A 25546-nucleotide genomic window follows, 5' to 3' on the forward strand; every position below is an offset into this window, starting at 1 on the left:
ACAAAGATTGTCCATGTACCCTAGGAAAGCAAATTACATGAAGATTTAAGAAATTTTTAGGTATTTTAGGGTGGCAAAAGGGCCTGACTTACTGTAATTGATAGGTGGTCTTACCATGATGTTGAGCAAGGGTTAGATGATCTGTTAGATTTTTGGGTAGGAAAAACAAACAAAACACACAGATGTCATGATCCACTTATTTTTAAGTGTGTGTGAGCTTGTTACAAAATGAGAGATCCTCATTTGGCCAGCATCTCCTGTGGCTTCTACCAAACCAGGGGTAGTCCTTAGTTTGCCTTTTGGAGCTGAATATACAGGTTCCAGATTGAAGAATCAGGAGATCCTATGTGATAGCAGCTTGTTCTATAGAGCGTAACTTTCAGCTGAACTCCAATTGTTCTTTACAAGGGAGAGATACCGGAAGACTGACATACAGAAAAGGAAGTGCCATAAATACTAGTCATATGACTTTGAGTGATATGTAAGTTTGGCCAAATTAATATAAAAATTAATATGTAACTGTCAATCTTCTATATGCATGGTTACTTTTCCAGATTAGCAACTTTTTACCTTATTCTGCAAAGCAGTGATTACAAAGAATTCTGACAAATGATTTGTGATTTAAGATGTATTCCTGTATTAAAGTACTATAAAAATTATATAACCTACCCTTAAATCAACTGATTTTGCCAAATATGCAGAGCATTCTAGGTTAAATTTCCCCTTAATTAGTTGTGATCTTTTGGTTTTGTAAAGGGATTCTCATTCTCATCACCCAAAACTAAAGAGTTATTTTCCTGTTCATCAGAACCAACAGGAACATGCATCTCCAACAGCTTGAGAACTGCAGTGTTACCTTGAGCATTTGTTAAAGGCCCCAGGCAACACTGCAAAGCAAACACTGATCTAATATTTTCTGGCATCTCTTAAGAGCCATCTAAGGTAATCATGTCACTGGATTCTCCAGTGTGCTCTCAACAGAGCTTTGAAAGTGGGATGGTCTCTTACACAAGCTTGATTTTGTGGTACTAACAATCCTTCCCGAGAGACTGTGTGCTCCATGGATAAGGCTCAGGCTGACTTGCTGCCCATCTCCACCAAGTATTTTCCTTAACGATCTCCTGAAACTTAACTCTACAGTGATTTGTGCTCCAGTGTCTTTCCTTGATATTCGTACTAAAAAATCACTTCGAGAATGCCTGCTTTGAGTAAGCACTGTAGCTCATGATGAGATCTGCAAGTCCTCCTCACTTATCAAACAGCTTGGAAGGACTTGGAGCTCTCTAGAGTTTGTAACAGAACCGATCTTTTCCTCAGTAGGTTCTAACGAAGGTCTTCTCCATGCTTTTCCCCGTCAGATGCTGACAGCAGTTAACAGCTGGAGAAACTGCCACTTCCAAACTTCCATCTTTCTAGTTATGCTGTAATTTTATCCTAATCAAAACACTGTAAAATGTAAACTGCCCTTGATAGAAACTTCTCCATCCACTGTGGAAAACTAGTCCACTCAGCAACTGTAATTAGCTTTCTTTCTGATAATGTTGGCTACTTTCAACACTCCTCAACTCACAAAATGCAAGGAACTAGCTGCTGCTTTTAAAACATTTCAGTAAGGATCCAATAAATATTATCTATTTTTTATGGGCACAACATCGTTTCCTGTTTCAGCCCTCTCCTTTTCTAACTGAATTCTGTTGACTTATTCAACCACTAGGAAGAGCTACAGCTTTTCTCTGTGGACCTTCTTCCTCCCGAGGCTGTTTAGGTTTCTCCTCCTCCCCTGTGCCTTAGGTAGTGTTTCTATCTCCAATCCAGTTTGAGAAGAGAGTAACATTTGTAATATCGTCATGTTACAATCATGTTACCTGATTATACATAGTCATGCTTTGCTCCTGCTGGGTTTGAGTTTTCTTCTTATTGAAATTCTCCTTCACCTCACTTCCCAACCCATCCACTAAGAGTTGTTTATCAGTAAAACAATGATTTGACAATATTAAAGTCATATTAAATACAAAACAAAAACTCCATACCTCCCATGACTCCAATAAACACATTTTAATTTTCTATATTTACTACTTTTCTAAGTCTATGTAGAGCCATTTATTTTTAACATTTGCAATGATAGGTCCTTTTTTTCTACCATTTATGTTGTGGGTCCTTCCCTACCTTGTTTAATGGTGACATAGTATTTTATTTGTATAGTTTATTATTGTAACTAACACTGCAAGAACATCTGTGTGTGGATCTTAATCTTTTAATTCCAGTGCCAACTGCTATAGTGGTGGGTATACCGTATGGTGGTATTCTAACCAGTATTCTAACTGGCTCATAATTAGTCTCTAAGGGTTTAAAATTCTGCTTTTGTATTTACTTGCTAGTGACTCTGGGAAAGTTATTCAATGTCTCTGGTCTCATAATCTCTGAAATGGGGATGATAATAGTGCCTACTTCAAAAGATTGTTATAGTTAACATAACAAGTGCTTAGAACAGCTAGTGTTCTTACTACTGTGGCAACAGGGGCAGCTCAAATTTTTGAATTATGGCTCCTCCTCTTGTTTTCGAATTAAGAAAAATTCTCAGGAGAGGGACACTTCTGGTTCAGAAGGTCTAAACACTTGGGGACTGGCCTGTTATCCATGGGATTTGAATCTGAGAGATTTAAGGAGCTGGCTAGAGTTGCTGCCTTGGCTTCTCACAGAATGAAGAAATGTTGAAGTTATAGTTAAGGATAAAGTTACTCGTCAATGTCTTTTAGAAAACTGTTACACAGTAACACCTACAACTTCTATCCAAGAGCCTTGTGCTTTAATAAAATCTTACTCCACTATTTACTCCTCATTGGCAGAACCTGATCGTGAAAGGGTGTAAAATGTTGATTTGTGAGGCTGGCTGTAGGCTGGGTGTGATCGATGGTGATAATTGTTATAAGGCAGCCTCACCATAAGCCTGGTGTGGGGACTAGAACACTGGCACATCTCAGGTTGTGGGCCCCTGTCACTTTTTAAAAACTAGTCTTCTCCTCTTCAGTAGGAATGAATTTGAATTCTGGATCTGCAAGACTGCCCTTGCCCTACTGGCCACCTAGGCCTGTTCCAGCGCTTTTGCTGTCACAACAACAATTCTTCTTAAGAGTATAGCCCTTGAAAGGTACAGCTCATGATGCCGTGTGAGTTCAGATCCAGTTCTGTTGTATGTACCGGGTGAGGGAGATACGTGACTGCACGTCCTGAAGGTACCAGGGACATTGCACATGTCTTCAAGTATTTCTTTTGTCCTAGAGCTACCAAAATTTTCTGTTTTTACAGGGTAACAACGCTTAAGAGAAATATTAAGGGAATAAAATGGGCAATAAAAACCTTTGAAAAATCTCCAGGCCTTTTACTAGATTCATAATTTTCCCTCTAAACATTATCTTTTCTGCTACCTGGCACAGGACAATGCCCTCATAATATCACTATACACACAGAGTTATGAAATGTGGGCAAGAGCGGTTTTCAAGCCCCACTGGACACATAACTAATTGGAAAAGTCAGAGTAACACAGAAAGCAGATGTAAAACAAGCTGAAGTCTTTGAAGGGAGTCTGCCAGCAGACACATATGCACTTCATTGGGGCTTCTCTGTGACAAGATGAAGCTGTGAGCGATGTGGCAGAATGATAACAGTGCAACACTGAGAATCTAACAGGCACTCCCTGCCCTTAGCACACAGGGACTTATTCACACTCCATTAATGTCATGGAGAGGTTCAGAAAGCGAGATGGGAAATCATACTGTCTCCTGCAGCACTGAACACACTGTTAGCCTTTGTCTTTGAGAGGGGGTGGTGGCAGTGGGGGGAGAGGCGTTTGTGCAGGGAGTCAGGGCGCCAGAGCTGTTCTCAGCTCTAGGATAGTTCCAGCTCACATGCCATACGCATTAGTCTTCTAAAAGACTGTACTCTCTTCCAGGAAGGTCCTAGAAGAGCATTTTTAGACAAACCACTGAATCATGATCATGTGTTTCAGTGTTTTTGCCTGAGGCATGTCTCCTAATTTGGACACTGGTTCTAGATAACTAAAACTTCCCATCTCTGTTTCTAACATTCATTGTGTAGAAAACTGCTACCATAGTATTTCTGCATAATGGAATTTTTATCAAGCAAGTATTAAGTGGTTGTGGAAAACCTCTGTGGAATTCACCTAGGCTGTGTCATGAAGAAGCCATGGGTTCTTTTACCCTGGTTGGGGACCTTCCAAGTAAATCTGACTTACTACAAACAAGCCACCTGCAATATTTCAGGAAAAAACGCAGGACTGGGTGGGGAAAGACAGAAGGAAAGGCCACATAAGCAATTTTTTTTTCCCCAACAAACTATAATATACATTTAAAGAAACATCTGCTATAAGAAAAGATAACGCCTCTGTTAAAATTTAGTGACATCAGACACAAAAGCACAAGATTTTAAAAGAGCATTTCAGAAAGCAGACGGCACTAGAAATTGTGACGTGGTACATTAGAGTTTTACAAAACTGTAACCATGTGCTATATTATGTGCCATGCCCCAGGCCAGAGTGGGACATGGCTGGCATGGGGGACCCAGCCATGCCACCAGGGTATGGAAAGAATATGGTGGCAGGAGGGCAGGCAGTGTAGAAGTGACAGCTCATGTGCATAGCTGACTTCCTCCTGCTTAGTCATCTAGAGACTTCCTTAAGAGTGTCACAGCTAGGATGAGTTCATTGTTCAGTTTGTTCATTTTAAGAAAGTATCTTTCGGGAATTTTGTCTAACGTGGGTTTCTTTTCTGTACTTGGCTCCAATGTCATGGGCAAACTGCCAGCCATGCAAGAATCCAAGTACTCTGACAGGAATCATCCCAGATAATTCTGCTTATGCCAGCTAAACAACTTGCATCATTAAATAAACCGTCTTCTCACTGTATTTATGAAATGTTATGTCTACCTAGCAATGAGACTACATTATGCAAACATTCAAGTGGAGGCTCATTCAACTGACCCCTGCCTGACAATATTTTTGTTTTTTATCTGGTTCTTCTGATAATAATCACATGCCCTCCACAGAGAAACTGATGCTATGGAGTAGCCATTCAGGGGATATAAAGAAAGAACAGTATCTAATACACAAACTGGTACTCAAAAGAATTCTGAAGTCACCATGTATACAAAAAAAAAAAAAAAAAAAAAAGGAAAAAGAAGTCCAGAGAAGTTGAAAACTCTTTCACATTCTTTGTGGATTTTCAAGTCTACTGAGGACTTGTTTTTGGGAAAAGCTGAATTCACTGTGACAGTGTGCTTCCAAGTCTGGCATTATAAATTTAACATTCATGCCTAAAGGCAATTTAACCTCCTGTGCAAAAAGGTGGTATCCAAAAAGGCCCTCAAATTAGCAATGATTCTTGGGAAGAGCTCTGCAGGAGAAATGCTCTTAGAACCCCGTTGGTAACTTCTGGTGGTAGGGTGATGCACAAGCTCCCTGAGTCTAGCACAAAATTAAAAGAAAACATAGCTCCTGCCCCCAAAGAACATGCAATCTAATTGTCAACCAAGACTTATACACTCAAAAGATCATTACACATTCAAAATGGCACAAAATTAAGTGCTAATTCAGAACAAAGAGAACAGCTTGACTGAAAAACTGTATCCCTGCAGTAATGCTCTCAATGTAGAAGGAACTAATCTGTTTCTTGTGCTCCATTTGTAACTTGGCACAGCTTGGAAGAAACTCCTCTTTACTAGCTGTGAAGGTGAAGAGGATCCTACGATCATTTACATGTGGTTTGGAAATCTAGGGCTTTTATTTCCCTTGAATGGATGTGACCAATAATCTGCAAACCCCCTTCAAAGAAAACACCAATGACAAAACCATGAAGTTCTTCAGAGAAAAAAAGAGATTGTCTAACCTTGATCTGTGACGCCCTGAGATCTACTTTACTCAAGGAACTGAAGAGCTTTTGTTGTTATTAATTTAGCAAACCATTCCTTCAACAGGGAAGATCTTATCTTAGACGATACACCATCAAAACAAAAGTATCTTAGATGTTTTTCCTTCTCAAACTTTCCTTGGTGCACACAAGAATGAGTTAAAAAAGCAAAGAGGTCACAAGTAGGTGGATGAATAGGTGGTCACAAGTAGGTGGAATAGTCCCTTCAAAGGGACTAATGTGTGGGGGCCCTGCTCATGCAAAGGCTGACACAGTAGAAGCAAGAAAACACCAGCTGGGCACAGGTGCTCAATGCCAGAGGCTGACAGGGTAGGTTTTACAGAAGACTCCCACGTACAAAATTTCTCCTTTGTCTTTACTTGGGCAGAAGTTAAAAACATTTTCTCTTTCCATGTTTTTTCAACTCTACTGATGTTGATGGGAAAACAATACTAACTTAAAAAACAAAAAAAGGAATCTCTTCCACTAGATTGAGTTTCTTGAAATAATTACTTCCAGGTTTTATATTTTATGCTCTAAATTTGTGTATGTAAGCAGTTCAACTTCAGATACAGTCACTGATGCAGTGTGCTCTCAGGTTTTAGTATTACAAGATCAGGTGTAGCCTGTGGAACTGCACGTACAAATTAGTTTCTCTATGAAATGAAAAGCAACTGAATACAGAAAATTAAAGTGAATTTCTAATGCCAATCATTAGTCATCTAGCTAAAGATAAAACAGTGGAGCTACAGCAGAATAAATACTAAACACTAGTTATACGCGCACAGCCTTGGAGAAACTGCTCTCTTCAATGACTTCTGGCTGGAATGAATCCAACTTCAAAACACCTCAATGTTTCTTGGCTGTCTCTCATGTGAAAAACTGGGATAAATATTCTATATGGCCTCTGTGCTTGCTTTCAAGATTGGGCCTGACCTGTTTTTTTATGTTATTTAATAAGGTTCAATTCACTGAATCTATTAACTTCAGTGTGTACATATTTTTGCATAGAAAAAGTGGCAAAAATCTGTGTTTTGGCAAATGGGGCACTCTGTTCTAATTCTTGTGGATTCTGTGGCAGTTGCTCACTTTAGAGACTCCTCCCCCATTCAGAGATGAGCACCAGTGTCTGCTCTCCCAGCCTGAGTATTCGGGATAAATCTTGTTGCTATGGCTAATCCACTTGAGACTCCAACAAACAGGTGGCCAGGGTAGCAGTTAAAGGCTCCCTCTCCAGACCTGTACCTAACACTAAGTGAAACCTCAACTTTAACCCTTGGGCATGCTTGAGCAGAAGCTGGAAAGTGGGACTTTTAGCTGACATGGACCTAAGGCTCAATGAAGACTTGCTGATCTGGGATACAGATTGGGAAGTGGAATTACAGATATATTATGCCGGCTAAGGATAAGATGACTAAAATTACAGGGAAGAAAAGATGGAGGAGGGTGTATGTGACTTTTTTTCTTTTTCCCCATTTTAACAATTTCATTACCTCCCCCTCAAAGCAAGGTGATGTGGTTTCTAAATTTTGAAACTTTCTCCTTTCTGGCAGGCGGCATGCTAGTGGCTGGCTGCAAATCAGATCAGAAGACATTTCAATTTCCCCCCACATGGTAGCTGGTTAAGAACATAGTATTGGCTTGGTGTTACAGTGTAGTAAAATTTATTCAAAACCAACAAATATTTGTTGTTGCATAGTATGGCTCAAATGTTGTGGTGGGCATGAAAATAAAAAGCTGAAGATACAGTTTCTACTTTCAAGGAGCTTCTAGTTTAGTGGGACTGACACATGTAAACATGTTAAATGCCACAGCACAGGGAGGTGTCCTCAAGGTAATGATCTGCAGACAGAGCATAACCCAACTGGGTCAGAGGAGGTCCCTGCAGGGAGGAGGCAAGCCCTGAACACAGTCTTGAAAGCTGAGGAAGAGACAGCCAGGCTAAAAGGAACCAAAGGGATCCGGGTCATTGGAAACTGTGACAGAAAGCCAAGAAAAATGATGCAGCACGCTGTGTTGGGAATACCATTTGTAGTTCAATGTTGGAGGAGGATAAGCAGGAAGGCAGAGGATGGAGGGAGACAGGACTGCAGAAGTAGGCAAGGGCTCCTGTCACCTTTGGCTTTCCATGCCATTCCAGGAATCCTCGATCTTTCCTTCTAACTGAGAGGGTTGCATTTTTAACAATAAAGTGACACATAGATATATATTTTATCTAAGTCTCTCTGGCTACAGTCAGGGAGAATACCTTAGAGAGGTAAGAAGAAATAGGGCTGATGCAATGGTGCAGATGAGAGATGATCAGAAATTAAACTAGGCAGTGGCAGGCGAAAGGGAGGGAGAGGGTAGAGTCTAGAAATAATCAGGAAGAAAAATCTGGGGACTTGAATGATTATTTGTATGTGAGATACAAAGCACAGGGGAGGTAGGGGAGTCCAGTCCTGGGTTTCTAGCTTGGGAGTCTGGGTAGATAGTGGTTCTACTAACTGAGAGTAGGAAAACAGGAGGAAGAGCAGAATTAGATGGGAAGTGAGGTAAGGGGGACTAGTGTAGTTCTGGAGAGGATGAATGTAAGGTAACTGAGGTCAGGCAGTCTGACACTCTGGGGAACAGCCAGGATGAGAGATGAATGAGAGTCAATGACTATGAATATAAGTAGTAGTTAAAACCTTGAGAGTAGATGAAATTATCAGAATCCTGAGCCAAAAATCGAATTCAAGGAAACACTAACAATTAAAAGCAGATAGAAGAAATAAGTTTACAAAAGAGAAAGGACTAACACAAGATGGGAAGAAAACAGAGACAGGTATAAAAGTAGTCAAGGGAGGATGCACTTCATGGATGAGTGAGGGGCCAGCAGTCCCAAATACATACAGCAGACAGACACAGGATAAAAAGAGGGGAATTCTCCAGACGGGGTAATCAGGAATTAAGAGTTACAGGTTGAACTGTGTGGAGTCCTAACACCCAGCCCTCAGAATGTGATCTTACTTAGAGACAAGGTCATCAAAGTTAACGTAAGATCATGGCGAGGGGGTAGGCCTTCATCCAATATGGCTGCAGTTTTCCTAAGAAAGGGAAATCTGGGCACAGAGACAGATGCACAAAGAGGGAAGGTGCTGTGAGGACATTCGGGGAGAAGACAGCCATCTACAAGCCAAGGAGAGAAGCCTGGAACAGATCCTTCCCTCACAGCCTGGCTTGGGAGTCTGGGTAGAAGGAACCAACCCTGCTGACATCTTGATCTGGGACTTCCGGCCTCCAGAACCCTGAGACACTAAATTTCTATTGTTTAAGCCACTCAGCTTGTGGTACTTTGTTATGGCTGTCTAGCAAACTAATACTGCACGTTTACCAAGAGGAATTTCAACCACACACCAGGGAATGTCAGATTGGAGAGAGTGAGGCATAAATGGGAAGTAAGGAAGTGAAGACTACACTTTTAAATGTTGACATGAGAAGGTGCTGTAAGGAACCAGAGTGCTTAGTTTAGTTTCTAGATTGCAAAGACTTAAATGATTTCAAACACAAATGGCTATCTTCTTGAATATTTTTGGCATGAAGTAGTTCATAGTTTTTGTTCACTGAATCCTGTGATTTTAAAAATGTCTATTGTAGTTATGTTCACAAGTTTTGTTCCTAGTGTTACTTGTTTGCATGTTTCCCCCCATTTCCTCACCAATTAGTCTTGGTAGATATCTATTTTAGTAACTGAAAATCAAATTTCTTGGCTTTGCTGAAAAAAAAATGAACAAAAGCAAAAGACAGAGACTGAAATTATAGGAGAGCAAGGCAATGACTGGCAGAGCAATGTCTCAATGAGACGGGACCTCAAGGACAGCTTCAAAACCCTTGTCCATGAGACTTTAAGAAAGGGGACCGGTAAGACTAGATGTGGGTGTAGGTCCCCTTGCTGGGAGAGAGCAGGAAGCTGACGGAGCTTCTACCTGGTGATTTCAATTTTATTCATCAAGTAGGAAGTGAAGTCATCCACTTGAGATTAGGGAGGGGGTTAGGTAGGGGACTGAGCAGGCTGGGGAAATTGAGAACTGCTGCTAGGGAAGAGTAAGGAAGCTGAGTGAGGACTGGTGGTGCTGAGCAATTGATTAAGCTGAAGACATTTAATTTGTGGTAGTGCCGATCTCTGGCTGCATGGATATAACAGGAGTGGTGTGCGTGAATTATAGCAGGATTAACTCAGGTTCAGCATTCTGTCATGACAGTGTGAACAAGGGATGGGGTGCAAGAAAAAGGAGAATGCCACTTAAGAAATGATTTTAACACTCAAAAATGGAGACCAGACTTAGTAGGAAAGAGAAACAGGTAAAGGAGGATGAATAAACAGTGAAAAGAGAAGGATCCCTTTGTATTTCAGATCAGGTTTGTGGGAGTTAGAGTAAGTGTGACATTGGAATGAAAAACCCCTGAAATGTGGTGTTCTTGGTAATGACAACACAATGTAAAACCATGGGAGAAAGTGGCTAAAGTGGAGTGGACATAAAGGCCATAGGAACTGAGGTCCAGGCACTGCTGGGATAGAAAGGTACCACAGTGCTCAATGGATATGATCAAATGAAGGGAGGTTCACTGAGGATGGTGATAAGGTGGTTTAGAACCTGGCTGCTGCATCAAAAGAGGAGTGAATTGCACAATGCTTTACAAGTCAGCTCCTTACCACTGCTTCCATTAACATTTAAACATCCAATGCCTATGCCTAGGGAGAGGTGAATTTTTAAGTCTTATTTGTAAATCCAACAAAATGCATCTTAAAGAGTGAAATGAGGGGTTTTTGTTCTATTGAAGAGTCATCATGTGCTAAAGTTAAACATACATCATATAGAAGACTACTGATAAAGTTTCAGACAAACAACATACCAGAAACTCCTGGTGGTGTCTTAATAAATTTTCCATTAAAATGACCAATAACAGCTTCACATTTTTCTGTTGATTCCATCCTATTTATAATAAAAATAGAATACATAAATATTTAAAGGTCTCTTAAGTTTCATCTTGTTTGGCGCATGCATAAACATTCTTATAGGTTTTTTGTATATAAATGAAACCTAGTAAAAATGTGAATATGATAAAGGGTCTATTCTACCTTTTATCTAACTGCTGCTTTTGTACTTCTATAGTAAAATGATAACTGATAACAATATATTCTGAAGCAAAGCAAGAATCAATTATATTGAGTGTGTAAGATCAAGTATATCAAATGGATAATTTTATTGTAATTGTTGTAAAATTGAAAAATCAATACACAATAGCTTTGTTAGCCATAACAGTGAATTGAAGAAACAACAGTTTAAAATACTAGGGTATTTTCTACTTGCTAAAATACTAGTCATTTTAAAATTGTCTTTGCTTTCATAAATTCACAAAATGACAGACTAAAAAGTCATGATAACAGCCAGTATCAGTGAGAGGGTGCGCCTTATATGCTTCTTACATTTGCTTCAGGTTTAAAATTAAATTAGTGAAGTCAACTATATACCTTCTTTGTCACCTTGGCTTTGGAGGAGTAAAGGCTGGAGGCTAACTTTACAACTTAGTCTATACCTATAGGTGGCTGAAAGTATCTGAGAAACATTGCTGGGAACTTAAATTACTTCAAATCATTTTTCTTTAATGGATGAAACACTGAATAATCTATTAAAAATGCTCTATACTCCTGGACTACTCAGAGAGTTACACCTTAGTTTTAACAAACAGTGATAGTTTCAAAAAACAAGGTAATTTAACTGAATTCTGTCTTTGGATACAGAAATGATACGACTTGATCTGTTTTCAGAACACCCACAGAGGTGACAAAATGATGCTGAGCTATTCAGTGACTCACTTGCATCATTTTAACCAGTGAAGCATACACTGGAGATGCTGGCCTTGGTGACTTACTACTTCGTAGGATGTTTTAGTTTTATGATAAAATTATCTGGCCTGATAGAAACAGCAATGAACTAAAATCCAGATGAACCAGGTACTTGCCCCTGCTTCATTATTTGGCAGTTAGGTAACTATGGAAAAGTTCCCTTTTTTGTCTCAATTTTCTTATATATAAAACAACATAATAATAATGCTTTGTTGATATATAACAGGTCTGAGGTAAGATGTGATTGTCATTTGTGTATAAAAGCAAACTCTCAGAAATTCTTCCTACAAAATCAAAGTCAAAACTTTAAAATATGTATACATTATTTGTTATTGCAGAGTATTAATAAGTTTCTAATTAATGCATCATATAAAAATCAGCTTTTATACATGGGCTTTTAGATTAGAATTCTGATCAAAATCAAAGAGCTTTCTATTTAGTATTTTTCCATCAGAAACCAAAATAACCACTATTCTGAAGTGTTTTTTTTCTGGGAAGAAAAAGATAAAAAATTAGATGGAAGGAGTGAGGGCACTTTAGTTATAACTAGACTTTTAGACTTTTTTTTTTTTTTTTTTGAAAGACAGGTCTGTCACCCAGACTGGACTGCACTGGCATGATCAAGGCTCACTGTATCCTCCAATTCCTGGGCTGAAGCAATCCTTCTGCCTCAGCTTCCCCTGCAGCTGGGACTATAGGGATGTGCCACCATACCTGGCTAATTTTTAAACTTTTTGCAGAGAAAGGGTCTCGCTATGTTGCCCAGGCTGGTATCAAACTTTTGGGCTCAAGCAAACCTTCCGCCTTGGCCTCCCCAGGTGCTGGGATTATAGGTGTGAACCACTGCGTGCAGCCCCTAGAAGATTTTATTTATTTATTTATTTATTTATTTTAAGACAGTCTCGCTCTGTTGCCCAGGCTGGAGTGCAGTGGCGTGATCTCGGCTCACTGCAACCTCCATCCCCCCAGGTTCAAGCGATTCTCATGTCTCAGCCTCCCAAGCAGCTGGGATGACAGGTGCCTGCCACCAGGCCCAGTTAATTTTTGTATTTTTAGCAAAGACAGGGTTTCGCCACGTTGGCCAGGTAGGTTTCGAACTCTGCCTGCCTGGCCTCCCAAAGTGCTGGGATTACAGGCATGAGCCACCATGCCTGGCCTAGGTTTTATTTCTTGGAAAAAAAAAAAAAAGTCTGAAACAGAAATTATAAAATGTTAGTATCTGTCATATCTGTGTGGTGGTTACACAGTTATCATGTCCTTGTCTTACTTTTCTGAATGTTTTACATATTTCATTTTAAAACCTAACTCATTTACTTTATTGATGAATCAAATTTCCATCGAATAAGAAAAAACATACTGATTTATCTATTGAATTTAGGAGACTGACTGTTATTTTTAAAAAGTTAGAAGCATCCTGATCTAAGGACACACACATGTTCAGAACTTTTACTCATGTGATAATTCCTTTCCATAAGGACCCAAATATTTAGTGTGCTGAGCTTCATGAATTCTAATGAACTTGCAAAAGATCTGGAAAAATGCAGTCTGGTATTTACACATAATTTAAGTTCACGGTGCAACTGCTCCCTTAACCCTAGCTGAAACTCTCTCTTCTTGGTCATTTTTAATTTTCCAAGATAACTTGGCAAAGCTATTATTGTTGACATAATAAAGACTGGGCAGAAGGCTTACCTAGCAAAGCCAACACCACGACTTGTACCACTGGAATCACGTAGTATCCTTGTAGAAATAACTTGTCCAAATGGTTTGAGCATATTTTCTAGTTCTTGCTCATCCATGGAGAGTGGCAAATTAGAAATGTAGAGGTTGGTAGGATCTTGTTCCTGTTGCTAAAACAGAAGAGAGTGTTGTCCATTAATTTCCAACAGAAGGTGAGATACTTATGTTAACACACCTATTTTTATTAGCTACTTTCTTTGGTCAAGTCCTTTTAAAGTACTCAGAACCTCAGAACACCAAAGTCACCTTGGACGCTTGAAAATAGTGTCTGAAGCTTGGACAATCTGTGCAGGCCAGACACGATCCCACCAAGCCCTTCTTAGCAGATCTGGAAATGGCACTACTGAGTTGGAGAGGATGCCCTCATGGAAACACAACTCTCAGTTGTTTGCGGTGTTTCTAAAAATAACCGATCTCTCCTCCACTGTTATTTTTAGGAGTCCATTTCAGGCACACTATTGCGCAGGAAGCTATTATTTCAATTTAATTATTGCTAATAATTCAATTTAGAGATACATGAAGGATTCTGGACCAAGTCATCTAGAGTCCAATAGGGATCTGCCCAAATTCCCGTCCTCTGCTCTATGGCAAAGTTCACATTACTTTTGAGTCATGATCACCAACAGTAAAAACAGATAATTTAATGAAAACAAGAAATCACAAAGCCATATAACATAATCAATTCTGGGTAGAGAAAATTTTAGACTCTTGGAAAAGCTGAACTCAGGAGTAGATGGGGAAGGAAATACTTTGTTCAGAGGACATGGCATTGACTTGGGACCCGAAGATCAAGCAGAAGTCAAGAGGCTTGCAAAAGGCTATCTAAGGAGTTTGATTTTACTTTGTCAGTCACTACTGCTTCAGCTTTCCTACTTAAGCAGGGCTAAAAGCAAGGAGAATAATTATGTAACTGTAGGCAAAAGGCAAGGTAGCCTTGCCAGAGCTGCAAAACGTTCTTGAAGTCTTGTGTTTTATCTTAAAAAAAAAGTCATGTAAATTTTGCAATCTACTTCCTATCTAAGTTTATTTTAATAGAGAAACAATGTTTTTGACCTAATACCAGTAAGTAATACTGACACTCCAGGAAGATTAGCCATGCTTATCTTGTGATACTATGCACATGAGCTGCATAATGACATTTCAGTTAATGGCGGATGGCATATACGATGGTGGTCCTCTAACAGAGATGAAAACTTCCTATCACCTGGTAATGTCTTGATGATCCTGACACTGTGTAGCCCTGGCTAATGTGTGTGTTAGTGTCTTAGTTTTTTATAAAAAAGTTTAGAAAATAATAATAAATCTTAAAATAGAACAATGCTTATAGAATAAATGTATAAAGAAAATACTTTTGTACAGCTGCACAATGTATGTGTTTTAAGCTAAAACGCACACATTTGACAAAAGTCAAAAACTTAAATTTAAAGGTTTATAAAGTAAAAAAGTTACAATAAGCTAATTCATTAATGAAGAACAAAAAGTTTTCTTTTTTTGAGATGGAGTCTTGCTCTGTGCCAGGCTGGAGTGCAGTGGCACGACCTCAGCTCACTGCAACCTCTGCCTCCCGGGTTCAAGCGATTCTCCTGCCTCAGCCTCCCGAGTAGCTGGGATTACAGGCGTGTGCTACCACGCCCAGCTAATTTTTGTATTTTTAGTAGAGACGGAGTTTCACCATGTTGGCCAGGATGGTCTCGATCTCTTGATCCACCCACCTTGGCCTCCCAAAGTGCTGGGATTAAAGGTGTAGGCCACCGTGCCTGGCCAGAAAGAAATTTTTTAAAATAAATTTAATGTAGTCTAAGTGTATAGTGTTTATATAAAGTCTACAGCAGTGTAATGTCTTAGGCCTTCCCATTCACTCACCACTCACTCACTGACTCATCCAGAGCAACTTCCAGTCCTCTAAGCTCCAGTCATCGTAAGTGCCCTATAAGGATGCACCATTTTTATCTTTTATACCATATTTTTACTGTACCTTTTCTATATTTAGATACACAAATACTTATCATTGTATTATAACTGCTAACAGTATTCAGTACAGTAAGATGTTGTACAGGTTAGCAGCCTAAGAGCAAGAGGCCATACCACATAGCCTAGGTGTACAGCAGGCTACACCATCTGGGTTTGTGTAAGTACACTCTATGATGTGCATATGATGACAAAATCACCTAACAATGCATTCACCAGAATGTATCCCCGTCATTAAGCAACACATGATCGTATACTGGTAGGTGACGGGGAAACAGGAGGAAGAAGAAATTGCAGTTTGAAAGCTACATCTTGAAAAATAGGGTGGTTTCGGAGGCATGGAAGCAGGGGAATGATATGATCAAACCCATCTTAGTTTTGATTTTAGGTTCTATCTTTTAATGAAGATGGGGACCCCTTAATTAAAGGGCACTAAAACACTCTTTGGACAGAGATATGGTATAAAAAATGTTACAGAAGAAACACATATCAAAATATTGTGAGGCCAGGCACAGTGGCTCACACTTGCAATCCCAGTATAGGCCAAGGTGGGAGGATCATCTGGGACCAAGAGTTTGAGACCAGCCTAGACAACACAGTGAGACCTCATCTCTTAAAAAAAAAAAATTAGCCAGATGTAGTGGTGCCCATCTGTAGTCCCAGCTATTTGGGAGGCTGAGGCAGGAGGATTGCTTAAGCCCAGGAGTTCAAGGTTGTAATGAGTTGTGATCATGCTACTGCATTCCAGCCTGGGCAACAGAGCAAGATTGTTTCTCTCACATATGTGTGTGTGTGCGTGTGTGTGTGTGTATGCGTGTATATATACATATACATATATATATACATACACACATATATATGGAGTATATATGGAGTGGTCTTTCTTTTAAAATTACAATTAGGAAAATCTAAATGACATATTTAAGAATATTCATAGGATAATTTGTTATGTATGAAGAATTTTTAGAAGGGGATCGACAATGTAGGCACTAAATCTGTGTTTTAGTTGCTTCTGTTATTAAAATATTATTAAAAATATTACACATGCTTTAAAGTCTTGATTCAACTTGAAAGTTTACCGATGAGGAAATAATATTGAAAAATGCTATAAATCAGAATCCCAGAAAGAACTGGGCTCTTAACCCACTCTTCGATATAGTGAAATAGAGTAGACTAACGCAGGTAAGTATTTCCTATGATGTTAATGCATTTGTTTTCAATAGCAATGACCCTGTCAGTTAGAAACCTAATTTCATTTGGGATGACCTTTAGCGCTAATGTTATTTATGTTTCTTTTCAAACGGCCAATATATCCTACAAACATTGTCCACGAAGTTGCAGTAATTTAAAAAAAAAAAAAAAAGAATGGGAACAAACTCCAAGCTGGCAACACATGCCACAAAATAACAAAGTGTCCATGAATTCTTTTTTTTCTAATCCCTTCTTTTCATGGGTGTTTTTTTTTTCTTTTTAAATTTTACTTTCTTTTTAGTTGTTGTCTATGCATTCTTATAACCACACATTCACTGTGAACAGGACATATAATACGTGCGATAACTGGTGGTGGTTCTTGAAATGAGGATAGTTTAGTATCTTTAAAATCAGTGACAACCATAACTGGTTTATTATTTACAATACTATGTCTGAAAAAAACACTTATTCTTTCAATTATAGGTGACCAAACATAAAAATAGGGTCAATGGGCCTCCTTTGTCCCTAGGCATGGAAGGGTTCAAGGGCTTCCATAACAAGTAGAAAACTAGATCCCACATTGGCCGTCAGAGCGATAAACAGCTACTAACGTTCATGTGAGTAGAAAAGCCAGGCTCAGAAGTCCTGCACAGCGTAAAGCACTCAGTCATCATCCAAAAGAAATTAACAAAAACCTCCCCGTGCGTGTGGAATGGTTCCTAAAATGCAAGAACGGGGACTTGGCAGTAAGAGCAGACATCTGTTTTCTCTTGTACAGAATAGGTTCAACAACCAGCAGATAGCCGGTCACTGGCATGTGACTGCAAACTGCTCAGAGCATGGTGAAGCTCTGGATGGAGAGGGGGGATTACATTCCTGCTCGTGTGACTGCCTATTTATTGAAAAAAAAAAGTGTAAACTTCCCAACAGCCAAACAACATATGAGGATTTGCTGACCCCCATTAGGCCACAGGAGGAAATGAAAGGCCTACAGAAGTCACTTTGTTAATAGATACAAACAATGTCCATTCGCGTTTTCTGTCTTTGTAGCTCGATATCTGCGTTTCTTTTCCTTTTATAGAATGTGAGTCTTTTATTTGAAAGATGTACACCTTTGTAACATTTGCCTAGTTTAACATAAACAGGTTTTCCAAAAGGCCCAAGGCCATTAGGTTAAGGTTCATCAGTGTACTTGATGGATATAATTTTAAACTGTCCCTTTTTAAATTCTCAATATCTGCCCAAGCTTGGAAAAAAGTTATTTTCTCAATTAATGTATTTGATCATCAACAAAACAAACACTTAAAACCCGCCACATGGCAGGTACCAGACAAAGCACTGACAATTAAAACAAGAATAAAAACCAACCACTGGTCTCTAATGCTCTCATTTTGCAGTTTTGCAATTTAGTTTTGAATATTTGTGGGGTTCTTTTTCAACTTAGGTACCCAGTATGTCAAACAATATTATATTTCTGTCCCATCCTCTAAGTGATTGCTCTTAATTTTTTTCTGATTATATAAAGATGAAAGACTTTAATATATGGCAATATGAGTTTTCAACACATTATAGTATCCTGATTAGCTCATTAGAGGAGAGTGGAAAGTGACGGGTACCCTCCCTATCACCCAAGCACAGGGGCTGGACTTAAACTCCTTTTAAAAATCATTTCCCTGCTGGGTGTGGTGGCTCATGCTTATAATCCTAGCACTTTGGGAGTCCTAGGCAGGTGGATTGCTTGAGCTCACGAGTGCAAGACCAGCCTGGGCAACATGGCGAAACCCGGTCTCTGCAAAAAAATACAAAAATTAGCCAGGTATGGTAGTGCGTGCCTGTAGTCCCAGCTACTCAGGAAACTGAGGGTGGAAGGACTGCTTGAACCCGGGAGGCGGAGGTTGCAGTGAGCCGACATCACCCCACTGCACTCCAGCCTGGGTGACAGAGCCAGATCTGGTCGCAAAAAACAAAACAAAACAAAACAAAAATCATCTCCCTGAAAGATGTGTTTCAGGTGCTCCTTTATCCAGACAGCATAAAGGGGCTAAGTCAAGTCTAGATACTCAAACTCATGGTTCTATGGTATAGAACAATAAATGACTGACATTTAAAATACCTCTTGTAACTATAATGATATCATAAAAAAGAAATCAGGTCTAGGAATCTCAAGTCATTCTACAGGGACCTAAAGAAATTCACAATATGCAGAATGTTGGCAGCTGGCCAGCACCTCTGAACCTGAGTATTGGTCCTCGCCACAGATGATGGAGGAAGGGGTCCTTTTCCTTAGCCAATGTATAGTATCAAGCTTTCAAAAGAGGTCTTTGAACAGTGCTCATTTTCAGCCTGGGGGAAAGCTAGTATTTGAAGAGCGCTGTAGACACGACATATAGTGCCAATCCATACCGAGTCCAGTTTTGAATAAATGCATTGTAAAGGCTTCTTCAAAACAGTGTATAGTTAATATTCTATGCTGCTTAATATTATAGGCATTGAAAATGATGCCTAGGTAAGTGTTCAGGGGCCACTCTAACTGAAGCCTCTACATTCTTAACAGATTGCTAAAATAGAACTCTTTCTAATTCTGTTTGAGGGGAGACCACAAAACAATGGGTGTCAGGCACTCCCACATTCCAGAGTGAGAAATCAGACCACCTAAAGACAGCCTGAAAGGAGCTGGCTGAGAACTGGTTTGGGACACTTAACTGACCGCTCACCTCCTGTCTATGTCTAAGAGACTGGAGAGACTGAGAGTGAGCATTTATGGGGAGAGAAATGGTGAAGCGTTCCAAGTCTCACCATGTGAATCGCTTTCCTCTCACCATCAGTCAAGCAAGAGGGGGCGACCACTCAGGGAACTTGATCTGTGTCTCAGGAACCTGAATGGATACAATAGATAGATGTCTAACTTAAAATCTAAGGGAATCTTCAAGGAGAAAGGCTGAAAGGCTGAGAAGTATGGCTGGGAAGTAACTCTCTCCTAAGGATGACTGGCAAAGGTAGATCAGATGTGGGCCACACAGGTAGAGTTGGCCCAGGGTTGTGTTAGATCCTCCCAAGAAGGCTGCTTCGAGGGGAAGAAATCCCAGCAGAAAGGGGCTGAAGATAGACCGTTAGATTATCAGGAGCTGACCATGTTAACCTGAGGACATGTATTCTTTCACTTCAAGGAGCTATAGGAGAGAAAGATCAATTTAGGGAGGTGGGGATGGAGTTGGTTAAAGATCTCAGAAAACCAAAGCATTCCATGAGAGAAAACATCAGCATGCTGCTTGGCTAGAGAAATCAACATCAGATGACCTCACTGTCAGGTCATCCTTTTCCAGCACACCATCCCTGGAGGGGTTAAATGAAGCCATGGCTAGTGAGCTGAAGGAAGAGTGAGAAAAACACAAGCTTTGGAAATAGGAAAGAAATGAATCATTTGCTCATCTCACTATAAGCTTGCTACTTGAAGCAGAAGGGAAGGGAGAAGCTTCAGCTGAAGATTCACTACATGATACTCAAAATTTTTGTCAAGTAAACAGTATTGGAGTATTAAATTACAGGCATCACACACACTTAACATCATAATCTGTTCCTGAAAATCAGAAATTCAGCATCAAAATGTTAACCGAGAGCCTATTTCACATTATGTTAAACAGGAAAAAATTATAATGTATTACACATCAGTCATAATCCTCAACCAAATTTTCTAAAATGTAACTATTTTATTTTCCTATTTTTCTATAATTCCCTAAAATGTAACTAAATACAATCATCATTACATCTGTCTCTGTATGCGTGTGCACACATATAACAAATGGTTCTGTTGGGATGGAAACACTGCTTCCTGATCACCAAATAATCAATACGGATGTCAGCCAACAATTGCTTTTTAGGCTGTGATGTCTCTCTCAGCACCAACAATATCCAAGACACACATCCCTTATGTTGACTCTCAGCAGTTTTAAAAACATCTACATATGAGTCTGACATTCTATAAACTGTATTTGCTATGTAACTTGAGACTCTGACTGAAAATGTATTGAAACATATGTATGCTTCATGGAGTTTGGCTATGAAAAATTGAGGCATTCTACCAAACACATATCAACCAGAAACACCTGAAATGAAAGAAGATGGAGGAACTTCTTGAAATAACGACAGTGGCTGCGAAGTCATGAGACTTGCCCTGGATTTTATCCAAAAGCAAGGCCTTCAGTGAGTGCATTATTAATAGAATGGACAGTGGGGGAAAGAAGAAAGTTGTTTTCCGAGTGTGCCCTAAAAGTCATGCTTATACAATGCCGGGTTACCCATTGTTTACAGAACCAGATTAAACATTCTGCAAATCATTATGCAACATAGGTATCACATAGTCACAATAAACATATTTAAAACCTCATAATCACTGTCTTTCAATAATGTCACAGAGAATCTCTATATGATGGACAAATAATCTGAAAACCATGGTGCTCAATATTTACACTTTCTGAGGCCAGGTGTGGTGGTTCATGCCTGTAATCTCAGCACTTTGAGAGGCTGAGGCAGGCAGATCGCTTGAGATCAGGAGTTCGAGACCAGCCTGGCCAACATGGCAAAACCCTGTCTCTACTAAAAATACAAAAATCATCCGGGCGTGGTGGCACGTGCCTGTAATCCCAGCTACTCAGGAGGCTGAGGCAGGAGAATCGCTTGAACCTGGAGGGACAGAGGTTGCAGTGAGCCAAGACTGTGCCACTGCACTCCAGCCTGGGTGACAGAGCGAGACCCTGTCTCAAAAAAAAAAAAAAAAAAAAAAAAAATCTATATATATATAGTCTCTGTTTATTTTAACTGCTTACTCTGGAGTTTAAGAAAATCTAAAGTAAGTCCAACTCAATGCAAAGTTTTAAAAATATTAAATGGCAATGGCTACTTAGAAAGGTGATTCCTCTTACTAATTACTGAAATCTTTATGTTGATTCTTTCATTCAAAGTACATCTCTACCCTACAGCTGCACACTGGTTCTTCAACATCCTTAAGGTCCTGGGAGGTAACTTATCTGCTTACCAGAGTCCTTTAACTTCTATGAACCTTCTTATGTGTATGTAAATGCTTCTCAGGGAACAATTACGTGCTATAATTCAAAAGTAGCAGAAGACAGTATAAAATTACTTTCCTCTTTACTTGAAGAAGCCAGATAATATAAAAGTATTGCTCTTTTAAAAAAGAATACTCAAAAGATCAAACTGCTGAGTTTCAGGCTTGAAAATATTTTCTGTAGCAACTGAAGAACTCAGGTTTTAAAAAATTTACGTAATTACACAGATGTCTTAATAACTGCACTGTAGGTAGTAGGTATTATGATGTAACGCAAACTTACATTTGGGTAATAAAGACTGGGACATAAATATCAATTTATTCAACAGAGACTCCTAAATGTGTTTGGTGCATAACGGAATGTGTATTATAGAAGGTAAGCACTTAAGAGATGCATGTCATTCCAAGTGTGACTCTCGTCATTGAGCCTTAGCTCTTTTAATGAAAAGGCCATGCCCGTTTGAAAGTGGGGTTGGGGGCAGATGCACAAGACAATCTAAGGTCCCTCCAGCTTTAGAATTATGACTACACCTGAACTAGGGATTTAGATCATGTAAGGCCAACTTTTTCAAGGCCATCAAGTCTATCTAAGGCATCATTACTTTTGGAAGAGGGTCTGAGCATCTTAAACTAACTTTCAGGATGAACCTAATGCAAAGAGAAAGACACAATGACTGGCTGATCAACTCCATTTACATCCAGAAACTGTGATATTCAAAGTCAAAACCATAGAGGGAAACTACCATAATATGAAAGTTTTCAAGAAAAATGTACCTTATCATAATTAACATCCATGTGTACTGTGCTAAAATACATTTTAAGCATGAAACATGGTCTCCCATTTTATAATCCCCTAACATTCAAGCAAATTACTCACCTGAAGAAATTTTCAACAATATTGCTCATCTAAAATATGCTAAAAGTTCATCAGAAATAAGTTTTGAATAAAGTCATTATAGAACTACTAAAAAGTAGATTTATATCCCATTAATAATCAATACCTAAAAATGTCTCTCTATTGTACAGTAGAAATAGCATCTGTAGCCCACATATGCATTAAAACTACTTGTTTTATTATTTGTATAATATATGTGCCAGTTATATATATTTTTGAAATACAATATGTTATATGCTATACACAATTATCTTTTGAAACATGTCTAGAAGTGTATTCATTCCTTGGGCATTGACATTCAAATTTAAAAAAAAACCAATGAACAGTACAGATCTTAAAGACTCACAAATACCTAATTACCTGAGAAAATATGCTGCTATTTCTCAATTTACTTATGGGGTTACATAATTTACTATGTAAATTTTATATATTTATAAATCCCCCTTCATAGATTAAGTTACAAGGAACAGTCCTCTGCACAATAGTGACTGTGGAGGCTGTGAAGGCACAGGACAAGTGTCCAGAAGGTGCTGTGCTGAGTGGGATGAAGGGGAGATTGCAGATGCAGACAGAAAAAGCAGACCTGTCGGGCTTCACAACCAAAGCTGTGGAACAGAGAAGCAATTGCTGGCTCTCAACTCACCTTTGCCATTTGAGCTTGAATCCCACTGGCCTTCAGGGCAGACACAGCTTTTTGAGCTGCTGCAGGGCTGTCAAAGTCGACAAAACCATAACCTGAAATGCAAAAACACACTTAGTATTTAAGCCATTATTCTGTGGTTAGGTAAAGGGTAAAAGAACAGCTCTACTTTGTTTCTGGTGCGGGCAAGAGAGATGAAAATGTCCTGAGGGAGCTCAGGCGTTAACAGCTGCAGGCCAGCGGCCTCCTGGGCCCTTCTTCCCTGTAGTCTATCACCCGTCTATCACCAGACAGACAAGCCTCCCTTCAGAGGGAGTTGGGGGAGTAAAGAACCAGCGTTTCCCTATTCAAGATCTTAAGTGTCTTGTATTTACTGGGGGGGAAGACATCTAAGTTGCCAACCAAGTTTTAAAAAAAGAAATTTTAAAAAAAAGGAAGAAAAAAATCAACTTCAGGGAAATAGCATTTTAATGATTCGGTAAGAAAGATGGAGCCATCCTACAGAGTTTACAAATGACAGAAACAAAAATTATGTTTATTTTGTAGATAAACTTGTATTTTTAAAAATTAGAATAAGTACAACTATTAGACACCCCCAATAAAGTTTAGTACTCGGTTAAAGATATCATATTTATTTTCTTAAAATACAGCTCATCACACCCCTTCAAAATAAAGAAGAGCTGGGGAAAATGCCTCAAGACACCTAAAATATGTTTTGGCAGTTCATGTTCTAAAGTCTAAAAACAAAACCTAACAAAACAAACACATAAAACCTCCTTAGAGATGCTCTGGTTCAAAGTTTCCTTATCCATAGCTTTACAAACATTTTTAATGAGCTGGTCATCTGTCTTCCCAGGGCAAAACAAGTCAAAAGCAGAAAATTAGGGGAAAAGGGGGGCTGGGGTGATGGCAGGTCTGCTACAAAGTAAGTATATGAATGGCGTCTAACAGTGAAAACTACTAACAAGCAATAGAAGAGAAAAACTATGCAAAGCATAGGACTTACACAGCATAAGCACTAACAGCCTCATGAATCTCAACAGATCCCATGAGTATCATTGTATCAACATAGAGAATCACAGACTTTTCACTGTGATAATTCTTAAGTTATTGAGAAAAGGGTCAAGTTATATTTAGTAGACTAAAGAAACGGTACCAGGCAAAATACCAGAGCCTTCCATGGAACTCAAACTAATTATAAATGAATAAGAATACTTTGCAAAAGAAAAGCATCATTGGAAGGTTGCTTAGAAGAGGAGCCAGCCCTATCATTTACTTACAGAAATATTACTAAGTAGTAGTAATTTAGATAGTATGATACTAGTGACAAAATCAACATCAATAAAGTCAAACAGCTCAGAAACAGCTCAAAGTCAGTTTTGCAGTATTAGTACCAAAAATATTACCTGGTAATGAAATAAGTTATAATGAGATGGAGCAGACTATTGACTACAGAAATAGATGTTTCAGGAGAGATGAATGTTACAGCTGAAACAAGAAGCAGCTTCCTTATTTATTACTTGGAATTGGGCTGAAATAAGGCTTAATTTGATTTAGACAGTAGAGAAATAGCCAGGCTGGAGAGCAAAAGGAAGAGGTTGATCTAGGTAAAACAAAGAATGCTACTCAACTGCCAGGTTAGAAATAAGGTTAAACATATCTTGGATGTTTTTTTAGACATCTGTTGTCCATGCTAACATGCAACAAAGCTCTGTGGATACACACACGGGCGTGTACATGCACATACTCTCTCTCTCATACAGTTTCAGCAGGTCATAAATGAGCATCCAGCTACAATGAAATGATACAGCTTTTACTGATGGATATTTAAGTTTTTTCCTTCAATTTTGCTATTGTCAACAAATTACAGTAAACAGAAGATCTCAATTTTGATGTTATTGTATTTGAAGTTACTATCAACTCAGGTAATATTTGCATTCTGTTATCTGTTACCTTCTTATAGAGAAATCCATAATGCCTGTATTTTAGTTAACTGTTTACATCCTTTTCTGGCCTTTCCCAATGCCTACCACACTATGGCTGTTTTATAACCATTTGCTGAAGACAAACATAATAGTTAAGTATGCAACCTTGTGCTCTTTCATGCTATCTGTATTACTTTCAAGTAAATAGAAGACAATATAAAATTTGAGTTATACAGACTCTATGGATTTGATTATATAAATAGGTGTAAAGACGTTTTTGAAGGCAGGGTTCACTAAATAACATGGCATCCTCTCACTGAGGCTTCCCAGGAGAA

General features: G+C 39.0%; 1 protein-coding gene across 23 annotated transcripts in view; it reads right to left on the minus strand.

The window, feature by feature from the left end:
* RBMS1 (RNA binding motif single stranded interacting protein 1) overlaps nucleotides 1–25546 on the minus strand; it is a 221872-nt gene that overhangs the window by 18679 nt on the left and 177647 nt on the right. For all 23 annotated transcript variants that reach the window (XM_054477480.2, XM_054477478.2, XM_054477471.2 and 20 more), the window contains exons 4-6: nucleotides 23290–23381; nucleotides 13483–13640; nucleotides 10797–10876 (exon numbers count right to left, since the gene is read on the minus strand). In XM_054477480.2, coding sequence (XP_054333455.1) covers nucleotides 10797–10876; nucleotides 13483–13640; nucleotides 23290–23381 — 330 coding nt within the window. The remainder of the gene's footprint in view (nucleotides 1–10796; nucleotides 10877–13482; nucleotides 13641–23289; nucleotides 23382–25546) is intronic.

This window comes from Pongo pygmaeus, chromosome 11 (assembly GCF_028885625.2).
Source record: "Pongo pygmaeus isolate AG05252 chromosome 11, NHGRI_mPonPyg2-v2.0_pri, whole genome shotgun sequence".
Classification (NCBI taxonomy): domain Eukaryota; kingdom Metazoa; phylum Chordata; class Mammalia; order Primates; family Hominidae; genus Pongo; species Pongo pygmaeus.